Source organism: Myiozetetes cayanensis, unplaced genomic scaffold, assembly GCF_022539395.1.
Source record: "Myiozetetes cayanensis isolate MyiCay16 unplaced genomic scaffold, myiCay2020 scf3, whole genome shotgun sequence".
Lineage (NCBI taxonomy): Eukaryota > Metazoa > Chordata > Aves > Passeriformes > Tyrannidae > Myiozetetes > Myiozetetes cayanensis.
The window spans coordinates 51,828,262-51,841,150 of record NW_026087521.1 but is presented as its reverse complement, the minus strand read 5'-3'; the positions used below and the strand labels follow the sequence as shown (position 1 = coordinate 51,841,150).

At 50.3% G+C, this 12,889-nt stretch overlaps 1 protein-coding gene across 2 annotated transcripts; it reads right to left on the bottom strand.

The window, feature by feature from the left end:
- Positions 1–3,902: 3,902 nt before the first annotated feature.
- C1QTNF6 (C1q and TNF related 6) lies at positions 3,903–12,889 on the bottom strand. 2 transcript variants are annotated; one of them, XM_050324825.1, is made up of 3 exons: positions 9,525–9,698; positions 8,611–8,845; positions 3,903–7,026 (listed from the first exon to the last, which is right to left on the bottom strand). In XM_050324825.1, exons 1-3 carry the CDS (start codon positions 9,696–9,698, stop codon positions 6,479–6,481), a joined length of 957 nt encoding a protein of 318 aa, XP_050180782.1. In that variant the 3' UTR covers positions 3,903–6,478. The 2 variants fall into 2 exon arrangements, with proteins under 2 accessions (XP_050180782.1, XP_050180781.1); XM_050324824.1 differs by lacking the exon at positions 9,525–9,698 and adding an exon at positions 12,724–12,889 and having other exon boundaries at positions 3,904–7,026.

Below are 12,889 nucleotides of genomic sequence, written 5' to 3'. Positions count from 1 at the left end.
GGTGAGGAGAGCTGGCACAAGAATGTAAGGGGGGGGGGGGGAGTAAAAGAAATACAAAAGCTCTGCAGCAAAGAGAAAGCTATGCATTGATCCTCTCTTCATTTCCTCAGGGCTCAGGTTGCCATCCTGCGGGACGAGAGAGTCGTGGGCTGAGCCGATGCACCACTGTCCCTGTCTGGTCTAGCTATTGAAATGAAGGCTCAGCTATTCTGCCCCCACAACTGGCACGTTTGGTATGAGGGAGGAGAAGCAAGCCTGTCTGAGGGTCAGGGGAGTGCTTCAGTCTCTGGTGTATCACAAACAAATGGAATTTAAAAAAAAACACTTTAAAGCCTTGAGGGACCAAGACTGAAAATGTGGTACAGCTGTAAAAACCTGAGGAAGTAGTTTAAAGTTAAACAATGCCACCAGCACACCACACAGAGAGAAGTGGGACCTGGGGTAAAGCAAGGGTTTGAGAGGTGTTTTGGACTGTGTGTGGAATGGTAATCTTGTGGGCCCTAAAAATCTGCTGAATTGCTGGCTGTGACTGAAGGTGACAGGACTTGGTTGCCTGGGATGTGTGATCTAGTCATCTGCCCCACTCCACTACTTCAGGGGAAAAACTAAAGACATGTGGGGAGAAAAAAAAAAAAGTGTCTGTAAGGGTGAATGTGAGAATGCCATGAGCCCAGGAAAGCATGTGTGGGGCAAACAGGAGAATGCAGTGACCCTCAGGCACCTCATGGAAGATGCTTTGCCCAGGTTTTGCTCCAGGACATTATTGTGTCAAACGCCTGAAAGGTGGTCAGGGCTTCAGAGCAGGAGACCAGAGCAGTGAAAATGATGCCTGGAGGATGCAGGTCAGTTTGATAGGAGACCTATTGTCCTCCTTCTTCCAACATGGACCTTTTCTTCCTCTGGCTACTCTGAAGCCACAAAGTGGACACATCTCTCCCCTCAGAGGTGCACTACAGTTCTCACTGTCTGGGTTCCCCAGTATTGAGGCACCTCAGCAGCTCTGAGGCTGATGCAGGTCATCCCTCACTTCTCCATCCTTACCCACACTGGCATGGGTACAAGTATTTTAAAATGAATCAAGAAAGAACCCAGTCTCCTGCCTCCCACTCACGCAGGGTTGGATTTCCAGCCTCCCCAGGTGGATGGGGAATTCCCTACTCCTTAGCTTTTCCAAGCCAAGAGCTCTCCATCCTTCTCCCTCACATTTTAACTGTTGCAAACAGAAAGTGGGAAAGTTGTGAGACTTTGCAAAAATTCCCAGGTCATTTGTGAGTTAAAGGACACAAACTCATAAGATAGAACAGTCTGTGGATTGAGAAACTGTCAGAAGCCTTTGATTTAAACCTGTTGCCCTGGCACGCAACTGTGGTATAACTGCAGGTCGAGAGATCACAGAAAGCTTGTGGGTGAAGGATAAAGCATTTCATAAGGTGAGAGAGCTGTGCTTGTATCAGAGAGGCCTGAAGCCTCAGCCCCCCTCTGCCCACCTCCTGATAGCATCTTCAGAGCGAGCCAGGCTTGCAAAGGGCAACAGTTTCCGTTGGCAGGAAGGTGAGAGATGTCCATATGGGGTTGGTACATGTATACACTTGTGGGTGTCATAGCAGAGTGTGCACTGAGCTGGCCTCTGAAGCCTGGCATGGCTGGGCAAAGGCCTGTTTTCTCTCTTTGGTCAGAGAAGGGCCCTGCCACACAAGGCGGTGGAACATTTGCTATCAGCAGTGCAGCTGTGCTGCATCACCCACGCAGCAGGGTTCATTTCCTGCCCTATGGCATCTCCCAGCCAGCAATGGGAAAGGGAGTTTGAGAAAAAGGAGGTCTGGGGCAGGTTGAACACACCGCTGGCATCTGGCTGCAATGTGCCAGATGGAGGGAGGCAGCTGCTCTGCTTGTGGCACTGGGTGGTGCTGGCTGGGGTGTTGCATCACACCTTCTCCCTCCCTGGACTCTGGGAGATAAACTAGGCTGAGTTGTAAGTAAAGCATGTTGCTGGGTGCTTTGGGAGAGGAGGAGGGACACCAGGCTGGGGCAGAGGGAAAACCTGCTATGATACAGTGTGTCAGCCCCCTGAATAGTGCGCTGATGTGGGGCAAATCTTGCACCATAGATGGCAGCTGGGGCAAGGCCAGAGATGCTTCCCATGACTGCGTGTCCTCCTGAGTTTTCCCTGACATATGCTTTCTTCCTGAGAGAGAGCACCATATAATGCCCTTCACCTCCTCTCTCCCACTCCCCTCCTTTTATACCTGCAAGAGTACAAACCTGCAGGAAGCCAATTTAAAGGGTCAGGCCTGTGGCAGATACCTTGAACAAGCCTGAGATGCAGCCACAGAGCCCTTTGCAGCAGAGCTTGGAACTCTCAGCAGAAAAAAGAGGCACAGCCCCAGAGGTAGTGTAATAGCTGCACACCCCAGGGCACACTTGCTTTGCCCAGGAGAGAGATACTAGCTGTCACCAAACCCTGAATCACATTCCCCAGGCAGCTCCACTGCATGGAAAAGAACACATACCTGGGGTGAAGGAAGTGGATGGAGCTCTTGTGGCCTTCAGGGCATGGGTACATTCACTGCACTGCATGGGTGCAGGGCAGTAGGGCTGGTCTGACCCAGTCTAGACCTTGGTCCTTGTAGAGCATTACAGGGTCCACATCGCCTGAGCTGAGCATGACCTACAGTAACTTCCCAGTCAGGAATTCATGCTGCTATGGGTGTCACCAGCTACAGACCCTGCCTGTCACCATGCATCTAAGCCCCAAAGGATTTGGCTGAAGAGACTCTTTAGGTGTACAGGCTGCAGGACTGAATCACAGAAAACTTTTCTTGAAGGTCTGGCTGCACATTTCCAGTCCCTCCTCCTCTCTCACTGCTCACCTTTTGTAAGCATGACAAAGTCACCTCCCCAATCTACCATCATCTCACCTCAAGGGGCCAGGAACATGCACAAACACAACCACTGCACTTCCTGAGGACACATTTCTATCTGCTTCCTCAGAAATAAATAAAAAATAGGAAGAAGGCTGGGCTCTGACCTGAGAGAGTATTGCATTTGCTAGGATATATATAGCCCTAGCTTTGGGCCTGACACAGGACCAAAGAGGCCTGTAAGGATGCATATGATTATGTTTTCCTCCTCTTGCCAAATGAAGTGTCTGGTACACATCAAACCACAGGAGAAGCTATGTGAAGACGAATTAAACTCAAAACAAAATATCCTATATGGGCACCTTGTCGTATTTTCCTGTCTATTCTTTCACCTCAGCAGGAGTCCTCTCAGTCCAAAGATGATAAAGAAAACCCCATGCACCTCTTTGACTTGCACTGAGACAGCCATCTCCCTGTCCTTAGGATTCTGCTCCTTCTAGATCTTCCACTCAAGCTTCCAAGACTCTACTCCCCGCTCGTGTCTCCCCTTTTCCCCCAACTTTCTGGGCAATTACCACTTGCCTTTCCACTCTGACCTGAACCTCAGGCCTTTCTCCTCACACACAAGTCTTCCAAATGGACATGTACAGCTTAACTCTGGAAATCTTACTCACCCCAATGTTAGGAAGCACATGTGTTCAATCAACAGTTTAATGCCACTCTTATGTCTGTACTTTCTGGCCTTTAGCTCTTGATAGAAGGATGTACTAAAAATTTCACAAGACAAAGGGTCTGATCTCCCACAGTAGCTCAGCCTTCTTAAATATAATTAAGTACTTGAAGCCTACTCCTATAACCCAATGTATTGTCCTGCGTTTTTTGTAATTTCCAAAGAATCCTTCTTTGAATTTCCTTAAAGTTTTCCCAGGAAATAGGAGAGAGTTGTCATAATAAGAAGTATTTAAGCAGTAAATATCTTCAAGGTAATGGTTCTTAACAAAGGAAACAGATACAAGATTGCCAAGGAGTACCCAGGGAAGTTTCAGAGCTGAGTTAGACTTTGTACCTGTCTCTTTTGGGTCAGCATCTTTTCCAACACATAATTCAGCAATAACTAGTGCTAGAAGGAATGGGCTGGGAGAGAAAAACAGATTTAAGTGCAAAACAACCAAGGAAAAAAGTTTAATATCACTGAAAAAATATATATACAAAAGTTCTTGGAGTTTTTTTGGTTTTGTAATATAAAGCACCATTAATTCCAGAGTACATCACAGCTCAGCCTACTACACCTTCCAGAAAGCACCCAATACTCCTGAAATCTGATTTAGCACCAAGGGAATGCCATCTTATTTAGCACCAAGAAGCCTGTTAAACACACCCTTTGGTCCCCCTGCCTTCCTCTCTCATGTGCATCAGGCTGCTCATGGGTAGCACATGAGACCTGTCACTGGCATTCCATCACCACATAGAAAAAGGAGGAAGAAGGAAGCTTGTTTCTGGAGATATTCAGTGTTAGATAGGCTTTCTTCTCTTCAGGGAGGCATGGGGCTCTATACACTGTAAATAGACAATATCTGGTTTGCAGCCTGTTGAGGAAGAGAGAAAGAAATTTGGTCCTGAGCATCACTGCCAGCAGGCTGCTTCCTCTCTGCTGTCTGAAATCCTCTCTCTCAGCAATTTCACACACTTGACCCGGTAAGGGAGGGGAATAAACAGTCTCCTTTAATTCTCATGATCCCATCATCAGTGTTTCCCTGTGAAAAAAACCAACTTTGCTTCAGTGAAACCTTGTTTTTATACCCATTGCCTCACTGACAATGGTGGGGAGGATCCAGAGCAGAAAGTTCCTGAAACTTATTACAGTCTGTACAGCTTCCTTAGCAAGGAAGGGAGGGTAAGTAAACAGGACAAGACAGAAAATGTCCTGCAATTTTCTCAAGTTAATTTTTAGTATTTAGCCTGGGTCTCTGTCGCTTTGCCGTCTCAGGCTGAGTGTACCAGACCTAGTCCTGTATAATGATGCACATCTCCTATGGGAGAGCTCTGGTAGTCCCAGGTGCTATAGGCAATGATTGTGGCTAATCAAGAGACTGCAGAAGCTAGGTAAGTCAGAAAATTTCATTATCAGTGATGGGTAGAAGAGAAATACAGTTTCTCCTGCTTGTCCTGCCCTGAGACTCAAGAGACGACTCTTGGGAGTTGCTGGAAGCATCACAGCATGTGGAAATGGGTTTCCTAAAGTGCTGAGCCAGCCTCACCTGCTCTCCCCAGGACTGTAGCTTACCCTACAGAGGGATGCAAGTGAGAGCAGTGTGACACCAGTATAAATAGTAATAGAAAACTCTACCACTGGCATTCCTTTCTCACTGCGACATCTCCAACCTGACAAGAAGAGCGAGGATTTGTTTTAGTCATATGCTTTTCTATGTTGCTCTGATGAGATTGCCAGAAAAGGGCACAGAGCATAAGGCAGGGAAACTTTTAACCCTGGGGTGAGGTGCTGTAGTCTCACCTCTATCTCTTTTCTATCACAGAGGCAAAGAGGTGGCAGCCTGTCCAGGTTTGGAACTGACTTAAGTGCAACTGCCCCTCCAGCCTCGAGCTCAGGTCTTGAAACAGCAGTTCTTGAATACCAGTGTGGGAGAACCACCTTCAGGAGGACAACAAAATGGCACCTCTGCCAAAAAAGAGAGCAGATTCAGGTTCACTGTTTGGACTAGCTTTCCACAGCTGGGGAGCCAAGACCAAGTAGCACACCAGAGTGGGTGTGGGAAGGAGGTTTTCAAGGGTTGTCTCTCTCTCTCTCTTCTCTCTCCTTCTTTACTTGTGATCTGTAGTGGTAACAGAATGGTGGACTCTACTGACTCAACAGCAGATGCCTATAAAAGGTCTGGCCAAGTGTCTGGCCCTTTATCTCTTCAAAGAGCTGGCACAGAGGAGGACAATCCCACCAGGCCTACATTTGACAGCTAACCTGGACTCTGTGAAACAGAAGGGTGTCTAAGGATAGCCAGTGACACACTTCAGAAGATCAACAGTTCTCTTTTTGGAAAGACACCATCCTCTCTTACTAGTCCTACCTTTCTTGTGCTACAGGAGACCACCAGATTGCAGTCTGCTCTGGTGACACCTCTGGTGTCAGACGTGACATTAAGACCATGTTTCAGGCTGCAAAACTAGTATGTCTAGTTGGGAAAGAGAGGAGCCAGGATGTACATGGGCAGTGGGGACTTTCTAGCCCTTTGTACAGGAATCCTTTGTGAATGAAGCCCCAAGGAGGGACACATCCCCAGGAGCAGCATTTTAGCTTTCTTCTTGCTGTAGGACTCCAAATTCCAGAGGCAGCTTGCTGGTAGATTGGGAAGAAGCCAATAACCTAAGCTGGGTTTAGGAGGTGAGGGGTGAGAGATGGCAGTGTCATGATGTAAGTGGACAGACACGAGTCTGGCTACAAGAGGGCATGAGGTGGGAGCCTGTGTAGCAAGTTTCACACTCAGTGCCTGAGACTTGACAGGCCCGTTTCCAAGTGATTTGCAGTGTTTGTGGGCAGTAAAGAGAGATAGAGAGAGAGAGAAGAAGAAAAAGGCCAAAGAGGCCCCAAGGAAGAGAAGAGGCAGTTATTCAAGGCTAGGCTTGACCAAGTACCCGCTAAAGGTGATGTACACATCAACATCATCACTGTAAATGGCATTCTCCCGCTCCCGCTTGTAGAGCCTCACCCAGATCTCATCATTTTCCTGAAGCTCTAGCATGAGGCTCTGGCTCTGCATGATGCTGCGGTCACTGGGTTGGGCATACAGGATGACTGCCTCTTCTTCATTGTGCATGATGTGCATGTAGGTCTCCTTGAAGTTCCAGGTGTGGACATTGAGGCTGAAATAGTAAAGTCCACCTACTGAGCAGTAGAATTTGCCGTTGAACATGTCGAAGTGGCTGTAGAGGTTGACAAAGACGGTGTCGAAGATCAGGACCTGGAAGCCCTCACTGCTGTGCAGAGCTTTCTTGCGACCAACGGAGAATGCAGCGTACTGATGCTTGCAGGGGTCTCCCGCTGTGCCCATCTGTCCTTTACTGCCTTTTTGGCCCTGGGCGCCCCTCTCACCTCGTGGTCCTTCTTTGCCCCATTTCCCTGGCATTCCAGGCTCTCCCCGGTCTCCTTTCTCTCCTACAAGAGGAAGCAGAGGACACAATTCCTGTTGTGATACCAGAAGTGGTGGTGAGAAAGCCTAATAAGGAGGCAGAGGACTGCACAAGAATGGGGCAATGCCACAAGAAGGAGCACTCCTGAGGGTCACGATATCATTGCTCTTCATGGGAAAGGAGCTAGCAGAACTCTGGGTGTAACTGGAGTGTCTTCTCTTGTGAGTCTCCTGCCCATCAAAGCAGTATGGCCCTGCTGGAGGCACCAGGACCTGTACCTAGGAGACTTCAGCCTGAGAGGGAGCTCAGCAGTGCAAAATACACTGGGGCTCTTGACCTCTTCTTCCTCCCCCATACCTCTTTACTGCCATCACAGATCCTACCCTCATACCCACCTCTCCTGTGACCCAATTATCCATGTAAGATGTACATTGTTCTTTCTGTCGGCTGGAGAAGGAAAAGAAATGCTAACCCCTGTGGGGAAATATGATTAGAGAGGGACAATGAGGTGGGTCAGAAGGAAAAGATCCAAGCTGGACTAGGCAGATGGAGCAGTGCAGGTTAGAGGGCTGGTACTTTGACAATACTGGCATGCTTTGGGCATCCTATATAATTATTGCAGCTCTACCCTGGGGTGTGTGCACTGCCTGTCACACACTTTGCCAGGCATCAGTACAGAGAGAATCAGCACCAGAATGTACTTTGTGTATAGAGAGAAGAGATAGGAGTCAGAGCAGCCTCCAGCACAAGTGACAGCATCCCAAATTTGTGTCTTGTTGTTTGCCTTCTGTCCTGCCCCTGCATGGTATTGCAAGTCCTGCTACAACACCCCACTTCAGGCCTACCTGCCCTGCACACCCTTCTGAATGTTGATGGACTGCAGCTATTTCCAGGCTGGGCAGGGAAGGGTAAGCATCTGCCCAGTTAACCCAGAGGAACCACAGAGCTACAAGGAGTGAGTGGAGCAGCATCCAGCTGGGAACATGCTTTTGCCCGCAGCAAAGGCTAAAAGGGGAGCCCTGAAGGGAGGAGCTGATTTAAAATAGAGAGCCTTTTCCATTTAGCCAAGCCAGCCACTGCAGGGTGGAATGAGCTGGGGGTCACTGCCAGTTTAGCCTGGAGGTGCTTGCAAATAGCTGCTGCCTTCGTTTGCCCTCCTCCATGTGACCCATGGATCTGGAGAAGGCTTCCCCACAACCTTCCTGAGTGCCAATGCCTACCCTCCAAACATGCTTATTTTGCAGTTCAGTAAGGGCTGCTCCTTCCTTCAGGCACTACAGGACTCTGGAATTCTGAGGTAAGGAAGGTGTCCTCCCAGCTTGCCAAGAGGCTATCACTGCCATTCCTGTGTTAGCAGGGAGGAAGGGAAGGTAGCAGGCAGCATCCTGAGACACAGAGGTCACAGCAGGGATATGCACTGACTTCCTTCCTCCCAGACTACTCTTCATAACAGCACAAAGCATCTAAACCCTGGGCACATATCCTCAAGGATGGCACCTGGCAGTTTGTAAGCATAAGCAGCATGCCAGCAATCCAGCTGTCACCTCCAGTGCAGTGCCAGCAGTCCCTGAGCAGGCCTTGGCATCCTGAGGCCAAGATGGGCACTTACCCTTCAGTATGGTCATGTTGATATAGGGACGGATCTCTGGCATTGGGTAGGGAAAGTGGTGGTGGCTGGCAGGGAGTGGTCGGGTATCTGTAGAAGAGTCCAGTGGATCACAACAGCGCTTGCAAGCACCAGGGGCTGGTTCTCTGAGGTTGGGTTCATCAGTGGGTGCCCCGAACACAAGAGGGAGAAGAAGGAAGGTCAGGGATGTGCGCAGGTAAATTATGTCCATGGTGACCTAGGAAGATATGAGGAAGTGCCAGGGTGAGGTATAAGAAGGGCAGGACACAAGGGATGGAACAGCGGTCACCACAAAGCATCTTTCTGTGGTTGGAGCTAGGAGTGGGATGAAATAGCATTGTTGTGTGAAGGGAGTTTACATGCTTGTAGTCCCTGGATGTTCAAGGCTGCAATCTGAGTAGAAACCACATGGTTCAAGAGGTTGCCCCACGCCCTTCTGCCCAGGCCAGTGGAGATTAGGTACTGACCCTGGAAGAAGGCTTGATGCTGACAAGGCAAACCATTGGAGCCACTAAAAGATTCAGTGCCCAGGCTGGGATAGAAGAAGGAGACATAGAATCATGAAAAGATTAAGGTTGAAAAAGACCCCTAATATCATTGAGTTCAACCTCAACAGTCCTTTAGCAAAAGCATGCTGTGGTAGGCTGCTGAATCTGCAGGAAGGACTGTAAAAAAATGCTCCAACCCTCCAGTCACTGCTCATCAGCTCTTTACGGGAATCTAACCCAACAACACCCATGTCCCAGAGTCTGACCCACATCTCTTGGCAGAGAGGTCTCTTCTGTGGGCTGGGAACTTAACTTCAGCCCCTCCTTTCTTCCACCCAATCCCACCCTTCCCTGTGCCTCAGCCCTCTCCCACCAATGCCTAGGGGGTTGTCAGGCAAGCCCCAGCACCTTCCCAAGGGTACCGCCGGCTCCCTGAGTGCAACCTTTGCAGGGGAGAGCTGCTTTGCTGCCGAGGGTGAAGGACGTGGAGCTGGGAGCAGGCAGCTTGCACAGAAGTATGCTTACGAAAGACAGACACGCCAGCAAGCTGAGAAAGCCCCTGCCCCAGCCTGTGCCCCCCATCCCGCTGCCTGCCCCCCGGCGCAGCGCGGCAGCTCACCCCGGGGGCCGAAGGCTCCCCTCTCTGCTTTCCAGCCCCTGCGCGCCGGCTCCCCTCCGCCTGCGGGGCCGGCCCCCGGGCCCATGGCTTTAAGGAAGCCAGCTCTTGGCACAGGCACTGCTCAGCGCTGGCTGGGTGCGCAATCCGGGCTTGGACCTGCTCCCTCCCCTCTCCTCTCCCTCCTACTCCCTTCCTGGCTTTGGGCGCTCTCCATCGCAAACCGGCTTGGGTTTCGGTGCCTTTTAACTCTTTCCTAGGTAGTGCCTTTTCCTTGTACGTGTTTTTGGGTTAGTTTCCTCAACCTTTTTGCTTCCAACCAGCATAGCCCTTTTCAGCAAAATGCAGGCAGCACAGATTGCACTCTGTGCAAAGGGTGGGCAGGCAGCAGGGCAGTGTCCCACCCTTGGCATCTCAGCAAGGGCAAAACGAGGTGCATCCATGCAAGAGACAGACTTTCCTTCAGGCGGGATGCTACAGGACTCTGCCTTCACTCCTGTTCACTAGTCCCTTGTCTCATGTGTTAGCCCTTCACTTGGCTGGCCATGCTCTCTCCCCAGCTGTGCCTTTCCCGCTTGGAGTCCCCAGACTTCATCTTTCCTTCTCTCCCGCATTTTTTTTTCTGCATGTCACTGTGGCCTCTTGCCCCAGGCATGATATCTGTAGCAGATGCATCTGCCAGCTGGGAGAGGCATCAGTATTTTCCCTCTCTGGTCATCCCCTCTGCCTGGGCAGAGCCCCAAGCCTTGCACTCCCGCACGCGTCATCCGCTGGTCATGTCCCCTGCTTAGGTCCTGGGCTTAGCATTTTTCATGGGAGGGGTGTGCCTGACCTAAAGCATAGCCTGGCTGCTGGGACCTGCCTGCCAGCAAAACTGGGGATCTGGAAGCAAACCCTGGGTGTGACCTTTGCCCCCAGCCTGGCGCCGAGCTGACGAGCTTGTGTTGTTGGGCTAAGCACGATGAGGCTGCACCAGGACGTGGGAATGAAGGGCATTTTGGAGGACAGAAGAGTGCAGGGTGGGAGAGATGGAAGACTTTTCTCATGCTACAGAATCTGCTGGGAAGAGAATTTGAGGAGTCTACCCTACAGCAAAACTGATCTGTGAATTTGTATCCTCTCTGTGTGTGTGTGTATATATATGTATCTTCTGGAGGCAGAAGGAAGGATGGGCAATAGCTCTCTTCTGCAGGGGCCAGAAGTGCCAAGTCAGCACTGTGCCTCCTGCAATTTCCAACAGAAGCTAGAGAAGGCTCCAAGGTTTCTGAGGGGGAAAGGGTTTTGTGCATGTCTACGTGTGCTTGGACTTTTTTTTCCTGTTTCCTTTCTCCCATTTGTTTGGTTTGGGAATGGGAGGCCCCGCTTCCCAGAGAGTGGCTGGCGTTTGGCAGGACCCCAGCACCACTGGAGAAGCAAGCGGAAAACTCTGGGAAAATATGTGCTGTGAGCTAGGGGGGGAAGGGAGGAAGGGGGGCTGGGAGGCCTGGAGATATTCTCAGGCTGCCTGTCAGCCTGGAGCTCAATGAACATGGAGTGAACATGCCTCCCAGCCAGGGCGAGAAGAGGACCAAGAAATTCACTCCAGCACTGACATGCAATGAAACCCAAAACTGCAAGTTGCCCACATTTGCCTGTTCCTCGATTATCCCTTTTGGGAAATGAGAGGGGGAAAGGTTAAGTCAATACTTCTTGCTAATGGAGCCTCGCCAGCTGACAAAAGTGGGGTTTTGTGATCAGTTGTGTTGTCTTCTCCTGGCTGCTGCTGGTGGGTATTTTGGCAGCTGACAGTACTGTTAAAGGCAAATAAATTTTCTGGGGTGCATGAAAACTCAGAGACTGACACTGAAGACAGTTCTTCTCCGTCCTAAAAAAGCTACTGCAGTTCTTCACTATCTCAGATTTTCCTGCCCAGTGTATTTCCAAACATGACATTACCCACTTTTGCAGTTCTTGGCCCTGTGCCTGGCCTCCTCCACCTTTCCAAGGGGAACAGGTAGCAGGGAGTCCATTGTCCTCATTTCCGTCCCAAATTTCCATCTGCATTCCTAAGCTGCTCACAGCCAAGCAGATGTTCTTCATTGGGGACCTCATCAGCTGGAGTCTTTGCCTGTGTCTCATCAGACTGCAAGAACAGCTCACAGTGGGCAGTGAGCAGGACTTTGTTGTCTCATCTGGGCTCAATAGGGACTCACTGTGAGCCAGCAAACAAAGACTTGCCCTGGTGGCATTGTCCAGCTGGGCAGAAGTTTATGCCAGTAAAGACACTTTTGCCTGGGTAATATTGCCCTGTTCCCTGAAGGGAACTGTCTGTACCAGCAATGTTTTGCCAGGGCAGCCACATTTGCAGGAATTTTTGAGAATTGTATCCAGTAAACCTGTGCCAGCCACACTTTTAAGTGTAATCCAAGCCTGAGGGGACATTGTGTGTCCAACAATCTTCCTTCTCCCTCATCACACACTCTGCCTTGGAGGCATCCCAGGGAAGCACTGGCCAGGTTGTACTGCAACAATCCCTGCTCAAAAGCAGCTGCTTCCTCCTCCTTCTACATTTCCTCCTTTGTCCTGTAACCCCCATAACACAGGCAAAGTAGGAGGACAAAACCTGACACTCCTCCAGTGACTGCATCCATCCTACTGACCCTCTTTACCACAGGTATAGAAGAAAGGAAATTGATGTTTTCTCCCCTTTCTAGCCCGTGTACAGCTCAGCTCCCCTGTGATACCAGTGGATCATCTGTCCTGTTACACATGCACACCTACTCACATCCACCTACAAACACCCACAGAGTCACCCTTCACAGCTCCTCCCTCACTAAAACCTCCAGAGCAAAGGTATCATTCACACGAAGAGACAGAGAAACAGCTCCTTGTCTTCCCCTTCCTGGCTACTTCCCCTCCACCACAGCTGTCTTTCCTTTCCGTTTTCCCCACTCCTCTGCCCCCACTCTCCAAGAGCACAGCAAACCGGGAGGGAAGCAGAGGACCTCTTACCTACACTCCCCTCCGGAAGGGTCCCGCGCTGAGTTATCTGTATCCTCAGCTGCTCCTCGTTAGCAGTGCGGGAGGGAGGGCCGGCAGGGCCCAGCTGACTCCAGCCAGATGCTCGCCAAGTGCTCTTATGTAATTACTGTCTTTTCCATCCTGCCTCCAAGGCCTT